We start from the raw sequence: 15,573 nt of genomic DNA on the forward strand, positions 1-15,573 counted from the left end.
CTGGTCGCAGGGTTTTTCCTCCCCAGAGCAGGCAAGCTCTCAGGTCAAACCGGCCTGGTCCGGAGATGCTCCCACTGGAGTCTCTGCCCTGCACACATCCCGCCAGTCTGGGTTTCCACCCCTCACCCCTCCACCCACCCTGGGGTCGTTATGAGCCTGTTCCCTTCCAAAGTAATTAGTGCAAGGAGGCCAGCCGACTCGGTGCTAATGTCGTTTCATTAAGTGGGAGCAATCCTAATGATAATAAAATGGCACATTTAACATTCAAACATTGAACAGGGTTTCTAAGCGAGTGTGTCTCTCTCTTCCTTTCTGGTATAACAGCTCCATCTTCATAAGGACCTGACAATACACCCTAATGAGAGACTGGGGAGCTAAGCGTCCTTACAGAGACAGAGAGAGGATGAGAACCAGACAAAGGATCCAGAGAAAGAGGGTGCAGGGCACTGAGGGGATAAAGACCCCAAGAATTCTTGGGGTTATGGACTCTGGCACTGATTTAGACAACAAGTCTCTAAGAAGTAAGGTCGCATGGAGAAGAAAGCCCACCGCAGACTTTAATGCAATGCAGCTCTTCATTTCTTTGCTTATTCAACACATTTTTTTCAACAAAAATTTATTGCGCTCCCAAGGTGAGCCAGATTTGCGGGGGGTGGGGTTGTGATGGAGGGTGGCTCTAGTTTTAGGAAAAGGAACTCCAAGGGCAGTAGCGATCTACAAATCATCTTATTTACCCTCCCCTGGGCCGCTTTAGTCAAACCACCCCAAGTTTATAAACGTCTCATCAAAGACAATTGTAACAACTCAGGGTTCCCTGAGCTGGTCCCTGGGCATCCTCCTTATCGAGACATCCGTCTCAAAGGTCCTTGCTACTTGGTGATGATAGAATATCTGGTTGACCTTCTGGAAGCAAGAAAGTAGTGGGACGGGGAGCTGGCCAGGGAAAGAAGGTCGATTCAATCATCCGCTGTTGACAGGGGACTCAAGAGAGCCAAGAGAACAGGCTGCCATTTAATAGCCAGAGGTCAAAGCTGGCCAGGGGTCAAAGGTGGGCTTTACCCAGGCCAGGGAAGCGGCTCATTCGAAAAGGTGTCAAGTCATAGGATGGTGTTAATTTCATGCTTAATTCATACAGGATCTTCCCCACAACAGGGGAGAGCTTGAATCCATGTCCTACGGAAAGGAGAGCAGGTGAGATCAGGCAACCTCTGGGACAACGGTCTAGATGTCTACCACCCTGTCCCCAAATTGGGCTCTCTTCTTGGTCCGCATCCCAACGCGGGAAGTTGCCTCCCACCAGAAGTACCTCTTCTTCTCTGTCTGCCCACCCAGCCCCTTTGTACACTCAAGTCTAGGCCTTGGCCAGCCCAAAGCATAGAAGACGCCATTTTGCCTGGCAGTGAGATAGGTGGGCTTTGAGGCACGTCCTGCCCCACTCAGGCTCACCAGAGAATCCAGCACCAATGACAATGTTGTCATACTTCGGGTGGCGATCAAGAACAAAGTGCTCATCTGGGGTGTTCTAGAAAGAAACAATCACACTGGTGTCCTTCAAGGAGAGGAGAAGGAAGAACTGCAGGTTCGGGAGGAGGGGAAGAGGCTGGGTTGCTTTCCAGAAAAAACGGGAACAGGGCGTGGGAATGCGTTCTGCATGCCAGCGCCCCCTCCAGGGGCGACAGTCTTTCTCATTTGTCCATCTGCCTCTCCGCTCATCCAGGGCTATGAACCCAGTAGGTGCTCAGTGAATGCATGTAAACTAACTTTAGCCAAGACGCCTCGGGCCCTGGTGACATCTGTCTCTTCTCTTTGTCCCTACGGCCTGTTCAACTAGAACATCTTGCCAAAAAATCTTTTAGAGCTCTTCTGGGAAACGTCGCAAGGGGCTGCCAGGCATAAGCCTAGCCTGCTAATGAAAAGGAATATGAAAACCTCTCACGGGTCCTCTCTGATATGGAGGGGAACCAAACCCACAGAAAGAAGTCATTCGTTTCAAGTCACCTACCAGGTCAGGGGTCAAACAGCAACAAGCCGGAGCTGTGCAGGGACTGTCTCCTCCCCCTGTGCCCCCCGCCCGTGAAGGGGCTGGGCCTGGCCCGGCTGCCCACACCCTTACCGTATACAGGCAGCGCTCCATAATGGCAGGTTTGGGCTCTAGGTCGGGTAAGTGATCTCTAACAAAGCGGCTCAGAATGTGGATGTCTTGGGTGTCTGAGAATGCTTCCGGGCAGTCCCGCTCCTCAGGATCTGCATTGTTGCCGTGGTGATAGCAGACCTAGCTCCCAATCAGAGCAGTGTGAGCAGCAGCGAGGGGCCGAGGGGCCGGGCCTTCCCGAACACCCACCCAGCCCAGGGGGCAGGTTCATGCACAGAGTGCCCCCATCCATCATCCCAGCCATCCCCAGCCCTGACAGATGCCGTTTGTTGCCACAGGAGGTTCCCTTGGCTGTTCCTTCTACACCCCCCCCCACAGCCCCATGTTTGCCAAGGAAGGGTTCCCTTTGTTGGGCCTGGGCGGGGAGATGTCTTGCATTGCAAATAACGAATAGGGAAGTGTTCTCCGCTCCTGCTGCTGGGAGATCCCCAGAATCTGTTGAAAGGGGAGTTAGAGCAACTGCCCCAAATAATCTGAGGGTTGGGGGGAGGGGGTAGGCCCTACTAGCCCCCTCTGGGCCTTTCCGTTCACCTTCATGAGCCCTGGGTACTCTCCGGAAGGCAGCCCATAGATGTGGTGGGAAGCCAGGCTAAGGCCCAGGCCCAGGAAGCAAGGAAAGGCCTGGGACACACTGTAGCTTCCAGGAACCTTCTCTTGCCAGTAACACACATTGATCCGCAGGGTCTTGAAGCAGAAAGAGGAAATGGGAGATGAAGGGGGAAAGCCATGACTGTCCAGACAGTGAGAACAGTTTCTTCTGAGGTCCTGGATGAATACAAGCCTGGATGCCCCCCCTTAACTTGTCTATCCTGTTTTACCCAATTCTCACATCAGTGGTCTGTTCCATTTTAATATGACACATAAAGATCTTGAATACAAGCCTGGATGCCCCCCCTTAACTTGTCTATCCTGTTTTACCCAATTCTTGAATACAAGCCTGGATGCCCCCCCTTAACTTGTCTATCCTGTTTTACCCAATTCTCACATCAGTGGTCTGTTCCATTTTAATATGACACATAAAGATCTCCACATCTCTGTCTCTTCCCCCAGACTTAGTCTCCCATAACTGCACTCAGCCCTACTTCTCTCTACAGAGAGATTCTGTAGATTCTCTACAGAATCTAATGCCTCAGATTTAGTGAGTTCCCGAGGGCTTTCTATTGATCCGATCATTTAATTCTCCAACAGCCCTATCCCCATTTTACATGTTATAAAACTGAGGCTCTTGAGGGGAACTAATCGGCCCAAGTTCGTCCACCAGCAAGTGGCAGTTCTGGGACTCAAGCTCGAGTCCATCGGACACCCAGGCATCTTCTCTTAGGCACCAATTCTCGGGCTTCCAGCAACCCCTTACCCGGAGGGGCAGCTCAATCCCCAGGGGACGGAGGAGCCGGTTGGTCCAAGGACCCGCTGTGATGATCAAGCTTCTGGCTTGGTACCTCCTGGAGGTACTTCTCACTGTGATGGGTTGCCCTGGTTTTATCTCCTCCACCTTCTCTCCATCACGCACTAGGCCTCCGAGACGTTGAATTGCATCCTGAAAGGGCAGCGGCAGGGATGGGCAAATGAGTTAGTTCTCTGTATGGTTCACCCTGGTGAACAAAAGAGTCCCTCACTTCCGGCAGAACAGAGAGCACAGACTCCAGACCTCCTGTCCCATAGTGACAAGGCCTAGCAGCGTATATAAAGTGCCTTGCCCAAAAGGTCCAGAATAAACCCTCGTCGGCCATACCTTGCCCCAAACGTTGTACGTATTACCTGGAGGGCTCTGAGGGCCCTGTCTGCATAGAGAACCCCTCCAGACTTGTCCAAGAGCCCCACTTCTCCCCTGGCCAACCGAACATTGGGGAAACATTGCTTTAGTTCCTCAGCCGAGAGACACTGGTGTTCCACCCCCTGTCGAGACAAAGTGGCCTGGATGGTTTTTAATTCTGAATTCTCCTTCATTCCCAGCAGCAGTAGCCCAGTCTGCCTGTAATAGACAAACAAACAAACAAATAAATAAATAAATAAATAAAGGCATATGGGTGAGGGTATGAGTCAGGGCCCTGGGCCATTCGCTCTCATTCTTCAGCAAGGGTCCCATCAAGGGACCCTGTGCAAAAAACTGGTAAAGTCAGGGCACCTGGCTGGCTCAGTCAGTGGAGCATGGAGCCTACTTCGAAAGATTAAAAAAAAAAAAAAAATGGGGGCGCCTGGATGGCTCAGTTGGTTGGGCGTCCGACTCTTGGTTTAGGTCCAGGTCATGATCTCATAGGTCATGGATCAAGCCCGTGTGGGGCTCCAAGCTCAGCGGGGAATCTGCTGAGGTTCTCTCCCTCTGTTCCTCCCCCTGCTCATGCTCACGCAAGCTCTCTCTCTCTCAAATAAATATATAAATCTTTTTTTTTAAGATTTTATTTATTTATTTGACAGACAGAGATCACAAGTAGACAGAGAGGCAGGCAGAGAGAGAGGAGAAAGCAGGCTCTCCACGGAGCAGAGAGCCAGATGCGGGGCTCGATCCCAGGACCCTGGGATCATGACCTGAGCCGAAGGCAGAGGCTCTAACCCACTGAGCCACCCAGGCGCCCCTAAATACATAAATCTTAAAAAAATATATTTAAGGGGTGCCTGGGTGACTCAGTCGTTAAGCGTCTGCCTTCGGCTCAGGTCATGATCCCAGCGTCCTGGGATCGAGCCCCCCATTGGGCTCCCTGCTCAGCAGGAAGCCTGCTTCTCCCTCTAAGTAAATAAAATCTTTAAATATATACACATATGTATATATATTTATATGTTTATAAAATAAAAAGAACTGGTAAAGTCATCTCAATACTGTCATTAGGGTCACATTCAGTATCCCTGAGCTGGCTGCCTGCCCATTCCCAAGTCTGCTCCCGGCTCTCACTATTGGTTTGCTTGTCCCTCCATCCTCTCAGGATCCATCCCGTCCTTGAGGGCAGACATCGGAAATCCTCTTATCACTGCAGCTAGATAGTGGTAGGTGTTTCTTCCTCTTCCTCCATCGCCTGGCCCACTCACTGTTCTGATCTCGATTCTTTTTTTTTTTTTTTAAGATTTTATTTATTTGGGACAGACAGAATATACATGAGAAGCAGGAAGGGAAGTGGGAGAGGGCGCTTGATCCCAGGACCCAGGGACCATGACCCTATCCGAAGGCAGACGCCCAACCGACTGAGCCACCCAGGTGGCCCTGATCTTGATTCTTTATCCTCTTTCCCCCCTCCTCCACCGCCCTGCTCTTTCTTTTCCTTTGGCCCTTTCCCCCTCATATCGTGTTCTGTCCCTTGCTGCGCATTCTCAGGTCCCCCTCTGAGGCTGTCTGTTTCCTGGAAAGTATCCTAAACTGGGAGTCAGAGCTCTGGGTCCTGTCTGGGCAGACGCCTCCTGATGTTTGGGTGGCGTACTGCTCCAGGCCCCAGATTCCTCTGTAATGCATGCCGGCTGGCCTGTCGGTGCTCCCGCCCCGACCCTGGGACACAGGGACCAGGCATGGGCCATTTTTTTAGTTGCCACAATGCCTGGGTGTGGCTCCTCACATTAAGTGGGCTGACCCTGAAAAGCTCGGTGAGATCCCACGGAAATGCAGATAGTGCCCTGGTGCAGAAACACCAGGAGGTGGTCTCTGAGGGTTCCAGCAGAGGGCTCGATCCCAGTGATTCTACAGTTTTGTTCCTCCCTCTGCTTCCCTTTCTGCTTCCTACTCTCTAGGGGAGTGAACACTGTTTTTCTTTAATACTTCCCGTCTCTCTGTCTCGAGAGACCAGAGCCGATCTAAAATTTTGGGTAGGAACGGATCTGAACAATGGAAGGGTCACTTCGGCCCTTGGGACCATTGCCGCAGTCCCTCTCCCTTTCAGCAGCTGCGGTGACCAGCATCGGCCTGGTACATCCCCCAGGTACTGTGTATAAAGCTCGTAATAGCCTATAATGGAGTCTCATGGATATTACATGCTTCCAAATCCCACATTATCTGGTTGGGGGGATTAAAGAGAAGATTGGGAGGGGGTAGGGACACAGCGGGCCCTGGGGCCGGTGTCAGTACACAGAGCCGCGCAGCATGCCCAATCCATTCGCCATGGCCCCCGCCTACCCGGCATTGAGCGCCAGCAAAAAGAATTGAGCGCCTCTGCCTCTTCAAAGCTTTGCAGAAGGAAGATGCTGTTGAATCCCCACTAGCCAGCAGGGGCCTTTCCCCATGGCCCCCAAAAGGACTTCAGATTGCTTCTCAGGTAATGAAAACTTGCCTAGGACATTCCTCGGTCAGGTGAAGGGGATCATTAAGAAGTCATGCAAGTGTATGACCCTGAGCCCTTTTTACTGGATGCGGTTGGGGTTGGATGGGATTCTGGGGAAGATGGGCTTAACCCTCACCTTAGCAGTTACCCTGTCAGATCCCTGGCTCAGGAATCTCAGAGCAGCCTATTCCAACCCCTGCCTGCAGTATACCCACCATGGTCTCCCACGTACCCTACAGTTTAGCTCCTTCCCTTCCTCCCTTCCTCTCTCCCTCCCTCCCTTCCTTCCTTCTTTCCTTGAAGTCCTAACTCCTCTCACAGGAAGGTGCTGTATGGGGAAAACAAACTCAAGCCAAGACAACAGGCCAATCTGTCGAATTCTGAAATGCTGAGTGATGTTCTAATTCCCAAGCCGTCCCACGGTGTATGAAGTGGGAGCTCCCATCCCCGGGAGTAATCAGTGAGCTGATTCTGCCGGTGAATGTAATTGTGCCGATTGTAATCATTTTGCTCCAGCTCTCTGCCCCTGTGGCATTTATTTCTTAGCCCAGATATTGATCTAACAGTGGGAAATTTTCCATCTGAATTTGTGATGCTGGACCCTCCCCTAGTCCGAAGATGCGTTTGGGAAATTCTCATTTTCCGTGGATCACAGCTGAGCTATTTGGCCTGAGGGAAACCGTGCACTGCTGGAGAAATGCCTCGGATTGGAGAGAGATTTTTGACCATTATGAGCAAATCGGAAATAAATGTAAAACACTGCCTGCGAATGCAAAGGCCTGTCATTATGGGAGATAGGTGAGAGGCTCCTGTGGGAAATGCTTCGAGAATTGGAAATCAGTCAGTCAAAACCGGGATCAGAGAATGGGCCTTTTCTCCCCAGTATGAAGATAGATGACTTCCATGGGCAGATTGAAAATCATTTAAGTGCTTATTTTCTTAATGGCTTTCCCTAGATCCCAATAAACAGACCGCTCATTCTGCACCAATTTCTCACCCCTGTGCTCTGGGCCTCCCTCCTGTCTTTTTCGACTCAGACCTAGGCTACAAAAGTTTGGGGAGGAGAGGAATGAGAAGAGACAAGGCCATCGCAAAAAGAAGAAGAAGGAGAAGAAGAAGAAGAAGAAGAAGAAGAAGGAGAAGGAGAAGGAGAAGGAGAAGGAGAAGGAGAAGGAGAAGAAGGAGAAGGAGAAAGGTCCAGGAAATGCCTGGTCAGGGCTGGCCTAGAAAGAAAGCTCCTTGAAGAAAGACTGGGTTGTCAGGGACCCTGGAAAGAGCGCAGCTCCCAGCACACCGTCAGCTGAGCACAGAGAATGAGGTATGAGCTGTGCCTTCCCCCAGCCCTAGCTGGATCCAGCACGAGGAAGAGGTAATCGAAGAATCCTCCCAAGGGCCTTGTTGACTCCTCTAGCCGACTAAAGCCTCGGACGTGATGTAAGGAGCTGGTGATCAGGGATTTCCATCCGTTACTACAGCAGGGCAGGCTGGGAGGCCGAATGGAGAAGGGAGCCACTGGGAGGGGCACAGAGCTCTCCCTGCACCTGCCACCTCCCATCCCCGGCTCCCACTTCCCCCTCCGGGGGTTAAAAAATGCCACCAGTCAAGCAGGCTCCCAGAGTCACCTTGGGGAAGAGACTCAGTAATGGCTGCTGTCTTTGTTGGTTTTGGAGGAGCTCTTGGCTTTCGTCTTCCGCTCAGTGGGCCGAGGTGGAATTGGTTAACAAAGACTGCTCCGGGGAGGGGATGTGGCTGACAAGCCAGACACTTCACAGACACAGGAAGCAGCAGCTGCGGAGGGGGCCCGCCAGGTTCTGCCGGCAGCTGTATTGCCTACGGCTGTGATCTTGTCTGATATCGTCAGCTAAGCAGGGGCAGCCTGGGTCAGGAGCTAGATATTAGGACTCAAAGGGAGAAGGCGGGGCAAGGGAGAGATGGGCCCCAGAGCTGGGATTTGCTGGTGGTATCAGGTCCTGGCTGTACACATCACAAAACACTCAGACCTTGTGATCTGACACACGGGTCGTCTGTACTCGGCATCTATGCAAATATCCTGAGCCCACCCAGGTTGAGTATGCCACTGTCACGGAAAGAGTCAGAACAGAATATAAAGAATCGGACAGCTGCCTTAGCGACCAACTCCCAAAGATACTTGTTTGTTTGCTTGTTATCACCATCAAATAGCCTTAAGAAAATACACTTGTATCTATCAGTTAGATTATGATGTTGTGCTGGCTCTCCCAGCAGCACCTAGGAGAATAAGAACCACGAAGATGATGAATCATTTAGAAAATCAGAATCAAGAACAAAAGCTAAAAGAACTGAAATGGGAAGTATCCATTCTGTGTTCCTGAGTCAAAGAACCAAATAAATGAGTGTGCCCGTGTAAATCTGATTAGCAACAAGAAAGGACTTGATAATGATAATGGTAATAATAATAATAATGGCAACGCCTAGCACCCTGTTGAGCTTGAAAGATTTTCCAAAGCACATTCACTTTACTCTTCATTTTTCATAACTGGGAAGGTAAGGCATCCGAATGGTCTTTCCAGAGGGGCTACGATATGTTCCTGGCTTTAAATATACATTAGCAGTCTTTCCACCCGGGATGATTTAGACATCAATTTGTTTGAACAGAGGGGATGGACAAGGTCACCAGTCTGCAGTATCTTCTAAACCAGCCAGCAGACTATGACCCAGGAACCAGATCAGGTCTACCACCTATTCTTGTTTGTCATACAAGCCAAGATGATTTTTATATTTTTTAATGGTTGATTTAAAAAGAATATTTTGCGGCATGAAAAGTGAATGAAATTTCAGCATCCATGAATTAAGTTTTATTGGCACACACCTATGCTCATTTATTTACGCATCATCTGGGGCCGCTCGCCCACTACAATGGCAGCATTGGGTAATTGGCAGAGTTGAACAGTTACAACAGAGACCATACGGCCTGCAAAGTCTAAAATACTATGCAGCCATTCTGGAAAAAGTCCACCAAGCCCTATTCTAGACTAAGAATAGGGCTTGAGATTTGCACTAACAGGTTAAGGCCCTCATGGCTCGGTAGCAACCCTTTCATAGGTTATGGGGAGAATTAAGTGAGTTAACATGTTTGTTTGTTTTTTTTAAGATTTAACTTATTTATTTGACAGACAGAGATCACAAGTAGGCAGAGGGGCAGGCAGAGAGAAAGCGGGGAAGCAGACTCCCCGCTGAGCAGAGAGCCTGATGCAGGGCTTGATCCCAGGACCCTGAGACCATGACCTGAGCCGAAGGCAGAAGGTTAACCCACTGAGCCACCCAGGTGCCCGTATTGAGCACTTTTAAAACAGCCTTAGTTTCTTATCACGAGATGATGGCGGTGATGGTGATGACGAAGGACTGGTCAGTACCACTCGAAGCCCTTCACAGACTCATCCTCACCATGGTCCCATGAAATCCGCACCCTTCCTTTACAGATGAGAACTCTGTAACCTCTCACAGAGGTTAAACAGCTTGCTCCAAACCACACACCTAAATGCGTCAGAGCTGACATGTAGAGCCAGATCTGCTGGGTCCCACAGCCCTTCCAAATTCCTGTCCTTCTACCAAGAGGAGGACGGTGAGATGATGAGAATCTCCTACCCAAGCGTTCCTTTCCCTCGTTCCAGCCGCCATTCTCCTTGATGTCCATAGTTGCTGCATCCCACCTGTCTCCCCTTGCCCTTCTTCCTCCCTGTGCGATGGAGATAGGATACAGCTGGTGCAGAATAGGTAGAACGAGCTGCCATTTATCGAAAGGGGCTAGGCTCTATGCCAAGTACTTCATGAGAGTCTCCTTTAAGGGGCACCTGGGTGGCTCAGTTGGTTAAGCCTCTGACTCTTGATTTCAGCTCAGGTCGAGATCTCAGGGTTGTGACATCAAGCCCCACAGAGGCTCAGCTGGGCGTGGAGCCTGCTTAATATTCTCTCTCTTCCTCGCCCATTGCCCCTCCCCCTCCTTCTCTTAAAGAAAAAGTCTCATTTAATCCTCCACAAAGCCTTGTGAAATAAAAATGAGGCACAGAGAAGTACACAAACTTTTCCAATGTCACGCAGCCAGTAAGAGGTAGAGCACAAAGTCAAGTTCAAAGCCATTCTCCAGAATCAGGTCCCCTCTGAAAGATTCCAGAGACTCTCCTAACATCATCTCTTAGTTATTTCCTTGTCTGCTGGGGAGAAGGGTGCCCTCCGCCTCACCACCTCTTTTAGTACCCAAAACTCAGCAGTATTCACAGATGGCTGACAGAGAGGGGTCGTTTAGCCGGGCCACCCTTCAGTGAGACATGCTCCTTTATTTGGGTGCTGGGCGCATTAGCTGCCTCCGGAATAAATCTGTAATTAGCTGTCCTCGCTGTATTTGCATAATGGATTTCACTTTGTTCTTAAGTTAATGGTGTTTTTGCAACAGAACAGTAACCTCTTGGTTCCTGGCCATTAAAATAACTGCCACCCTCTAGGATAGAGCTGTGGTTTTGTAGAAAGTTCGGTTAAGAGCCACAGCGAAGGTGGGAAGGGATGTGGGGCAGGTGGGTTAAAGCTCTCTATGGGCCGAGGATCATCTGCCTTCTTCCCCATGAGTGTCTGAAAGGTCAGTGGAGGTCGTGGGCGGGGGTTGGGGGGAGCAGAGGAATCTCAAGGGTTAGAGAGCCACGGGGACAGCAGAAATCCCTAGCAAGCAATGGGGTCTGAAGAGGAGGCCTACAGGGAGAGGCATTCAGAGAAAATGAATGGATTATAGGGGTCGCTCTAGGGGAGGGGACCCGGTTATGATATTAGCAGGAATATAAAGAATGAAAATGGCAGCCTCTTCCTTTATTTCAACCACTTCCCTAAAAGAGTCTCAGATGACCACACAGAGATGCAGAGGCAAACCCCAGATCTGGGTATCTGCTCCCAGTGTCTTTTCAGTCGTCTTCCCCACACACCCTCTGCTGGCCTTGGACACATGCTGGGAACCCACTGCTGGAACTTGGAGTGTGGCAGGAGCCAGCTGGACTGACCGACAGGGCGATCAGGACAGTGGACACATGCTGGGAACCCACTGCTGGAACTCAGAGTGTGGCAGGAGCCAGCTGGACTGACCGACAGGGCGATCAGGACAGTGAGCAGAACGTTCCCACATGTCTGGCACGTCCCTAGGCCCTGTGTCCCTCCACTGCACTTCCGGTGTTCATGGCCCTGCCCCCTCACCTACTCAAAGCACCTCCAGGCCCTGGGTCCCACAATTCAAGCAATTCCCCCACCTGCCAACCTGTGTAACTGGGTCCCAGCCTCACGCTCCAGCTGGGCCCATATCTGGTAGCACTCATCCATCATCTGGGTGTAAAAGTCTTCGGGGTACGCCCTCCGGATTATCCGGCTCTGACCATGGGAGCTTCCTCGGGAGTGTGGTAGAAAAAACTGGAAATGGAGAACAAGAGAGACAACCGAAGCTGTTACCCCTTGCACGCAGTCTCTTCCCCCGCTTAGGAGCGAGCTACTTGTGTGTTGTCAGGCAAGAGCGCTTATTCTTTAAATATTTCCATACAGTCTCCCTTTATGGCCAAGTTACTGATCTGGCCAACAGCATAGATGTTCTCAGTAGCTTAACTCGGCTTCCCTTTTGGTAACATTACTCACTTCCCTAAGTCCCTCTGTTAGTTAGTCTTTGGTTATGTTGCTGCAACCCCTCCCCACTTGGTCTCATAGAGAAGCATAATTGGTTTTTTAAAGATTTTATTTATTCATGAGAGACGGGGCCCGGGAATGGGGGGTGCACAAAGGGAGAAGCAGACTCAGGGAGCCCGATGTGGACCTCGATCCCAGGACCCTGGGATCATGACGTGAGCTGAAGACAGATGCTTAACTGACCGAGCCACCCAGGTGCCTGAGAAGCATAACCAGAAAGAAACTTTGAGATCATTCCAGTCTAGCCCCTTCGTGGTTTTTTTTTTCCCAAAAATTTAATTTAAATTCTAGTTAGTTAACATATGGTGTAATATCGGTTTCAGGAGTAGAAGTTAGTGATTCATCACTTGCCTATAACAAGTGCCCTCCTTAATCCCCGTTACCCAGCCAGCCCATCCCCTGCCCACCTCCCTCTGTCAACCCTCAGTTTGTTCTCTATCTTTAAGAGTCTCTTGTGGTTTGTTTCCCTCTCTTTTTCCCCCCTTCCCATATGTTCATCGGTTTTGTTTCTTAAATTCTGCACATGAAAAAAAAAATCCACATATGAGTGAAATCATATGGTATTTGTCTTTCTCTGACTAATTTATTTCACTTAGCATAATACACTCTGGTTCCATCCCCGTCACTGCAAATGGCAAGAGTTCCATTTTTGATAGCTGAGTAATATTCCATTGTATATATATACCACAGTCTTCTTTATCCATTCATCTGTCGATGAACACTTGGGCTCTTTCCATAGTTTGACTATTGTTGATCATGCTACTCTAAACTTGGGGATGCATGTACATTTTCAGACGAGATCGGGCACATTCAGGGTGGTATGGCCATAGACTCATGTACCTTTTCAAATCTGTATTTTTATACCCTTTGGGCCAATACCTAGGGGAGCAATTGCTGGATCATAGGGTAGCTCTCTTTTTAACTTCTTGAGGAAACTCCAGGCTGTTTTCCATAACTCCCTTCATTTTCTGGAAAGGAAGCTGATGATTTTTCTCTGTGGGTTCCGATCACTCGGGACAAGGGAACAGCCTTGGGATTTAGCAAAAGATGGAGAATTTCCTGCAAGGTTAGACCAGGAATCCCTTAGGCTTTCTGAAAACCGAGAGAGAAACAAAAAAGGTTTCTAACCAACCCAGTTCATTAACAAGAAGAGTGAACCAAAAGCCACCTGGATAGCTGTAGGCAGGATGGGAGGATAGAAGCCTTTGGAAAGTGGTCTGCGTGGACCTGCCCTGGGAAGGACCCTGGAGATACAGAGCTCCCTTACCCCCAACATGTGCAGTGATCACAGTAGAATAGACTGCATGGGGCCACCTTCTCTATAATGACAAATAAGAACCTACTTATTCCTGGTGTATCAAACAATAAGGCTGCTATTAACCAGAGGTAGCAGGGAAAAAAAACCCAAAAAACAGAAGGCTCTGCTGGGTTCCAAGGTGTGAGGCCAGGAACACCCAGGGAAGAATCCTACCTCTTAGGCTGACAAATCAGCTTTTCCCTCTGGGCAAAATTATTTTTACTTAAGGTAACCCAAAGCAGAACGGATTATTTTTCTGGGCTGGATCAAACATTTTGGCACAGAAGAGACTGGGTGGCAGGAAGGAAGAGAATAGGACCTGGGATACTTCTTGATCAAGGGCAGGAACCAGGAGGCAGGAAAAGGAGGAAATGTGCCTGGAAACCCAATGTGGGTCTTAGGGAGGGTGGAACTCTCTTTGCATTGTCATGAAACACACCAGGCAGCAAAGCTGCAAATTGCACAGAATTTGACAGTCAGACCCTTTGGCCTCACCCCAAAGCCTGCTGGCTCTGGAAACTTCTGTTAGAGGAGGAGGGAGGGACAGTCCCTAAAGTGGGGAGTGCAGAGGGGACACAGTACCTGCTCCAGCAGGATGACCCTCTTCCCATGTTTGGCCAGGTGGTACGCTGTGAAGCAGCCTTGGATGCCTGCCCCGATCACGATGGCATCACAGAGATCTTTCTGAGCAGCCATGATGCCAGCTTGGCCCTACAGCTACAAAGCCCACACACAAAGGAGAAAGTAAGCAAAAGTAAGCTCTGGGCTAAAGGAGGAGGAGTAGGGCAAAGTCCAGCCTGACCAGCATTCCCACAATCCCCCGGGGCTGTGTCCTTCTCCCCTGCTCCTCCCTCCAGGCAAAGCCTGGCCTAGGGCTCAGTCCCCACCTCCCCTGAGAGGAGGACTGGGTAGTCTGATTTCCGAGGTTTAGTCCAGCTCAGCTGCCGGCCTCACCCTTGTATCCCTCTAGCTTTCTATTCTTGGCTCAATTATTGTCATGCAAATGGCTCCTTCCTATGCCACCTTCCTGTCTCATTATGATCTTTGTCTCTGGGACTTCGGCCCTGGAATTTCAATGCCTCCTAGACCAAGCTGGGCACCGGGAATGCTGCCTCCCCCTGCTGGCCTCCCTCCCTTCAGCCTGATTTCCTCTGGAGATTCTGAAAGGGCCGAGCTAAGGACTTGGCACTCTGCCCAGGGTAAGGCCCACCTCCCCTGTGGGTGGCGAGGTTAGGGGTAGACCCAGGCAACAATCAGGAGGGCAGTTTTGTGATTATGAAATTATTCTCAGTGTGGTTTACTTTCATTTTTTACACAGGAGAAGAAATTATCTTGAACAAATGGGAAGGACAGAGTGAGAGGAGGAGACTTCTGACGCAGAGGGGGCACTGGGCACCAGCCCTGGGCAGGGAGGGGCCCTGTAGTGAGCCCGCCACCCTCTGGGCCCTGCTGTGTGCTAAGTAAGTACCACTATATGCATTCAGGACAGAGCTGGGATTTCTAGGGCCCGGTTCTTAGACAATTCAGGGATCTTCTTTAAGGAAAGGAAAAGAAAATTTATGAATCCAAAGTTAGGTGCTAGGGACTAGAAAGAAACTGTCTACTTAACGAGCCCTGTGGTTGAAGTTAGCTTCACGATAAATCTGTCTCTGTACGCATCATCTCGTTGAATTCCCGCAGCCCTAGGAGAACATATGTTTATCTCCACATTTGGCACATTAAAGATGGCCCCCAATTCTTTGTCACTCCTCCCACCACGGGCTCTGTGACAGTGTGACCAACATAGCAGAAGTGATACTGGGACACTGGCCCAGGCCTGAGGACACTGAGAATTTCCTCTTCTGGTCCTGCACCTCCTCTTAAAGCCCTGAGCCACCATGTTAGAGGTCCCACCAGCCTGTGGAAAAGACCATGTACAGAGGCCCTGAGACTGCATGGAGAGCCAGACAGACGAAGGGAAGACAGAAGGAAGCCATCTTGGACCCCCAGCCCAGCCCAGCCACCAGCTCAGTACCGCTGAGTGACCCGACTAAGGCCACATGAAAGAAAATTACCCAGCCAAGCCCCACCTGAATTCCTGATCCACAGAATCTTCTGATAGAATAGAAACAGTTATTTTAGCCACGAAATTTTGGGGTATACAGCCATACCTGAAACACCTCTTTTTTTTTTTAATTTTTAATTTTTTTTATTTGAGA

At 50.0% G+C, this 15,573-nt stretch overlaps 1 protein-coding gene across 1 annotated transcript; it reads right to left on the minus strand.

Annotated features, from left to right (window-relative positions):
- Positions 1–206: 206 nt before the first annotated feature.
- Positions 207–14,143, minus strand: PIPOX (pipecolic acid and sarcosine oxidase). The gene is made up of 8 exons (XM_080827366.1): positions 13,958–14,143; positions 11,663–11,811; positions 3,911–4,124; positions 3,507–3,689; positions 2,684–2,836; positions 2,114–2,272; positions 1,447–1,522; positions 207–1,173 (listed from the first exon to the last, which is right to left on the minus strand). Exons 1-8 carry the CDS (start codon positions 14,069–14,071, stop codon positions 1,043–1,045), a joined length of 1,179 nt encoding a protein of 392 aa, XP_080683492.1. The 5' UTR covers positions 14,072–14,143; the 3' UTR covers positions 207–1,042.
- Positions 14,144–15,573: the final 1,430 nt, after the last annotated feature.

Source organism: Martes martes (assembly GCF_963455335.1).
Source record: "Martes martes genome assembly, chromosome: 16".
NCBI classification, from domain to species: Eukaryota; Metazoa; Chordata; class Mammalia; order Carnivora; family Mustelidae; genus Martes; species Martes martes.

Excerpts from the sequence above, each read along its gene's own strand:
- PIPOX (XM_080827366.1), bottom strand. The coding sequence starts at position 14,071 with ATGGCTGCTCAGAAAGATCTCTGTGATGCCATCGTGATCGGGGCAGGC. Across the intron at positions 4,125-11,662 it reads GCTGGGACCCAGTTACACAG|GCAGACTGGGCTACTGCTGC; the intron begins GTTGGCAGGTGG and ends TGTCTATTACAG. Across the intron at positions 1,174-1,446 it reads CATTGGTGCTGGATTCTCTG|GACATGGATTCAAGCTCTCC; the intron begins GTGAGCCTGAGT and ends TCCTTTCCGTAG.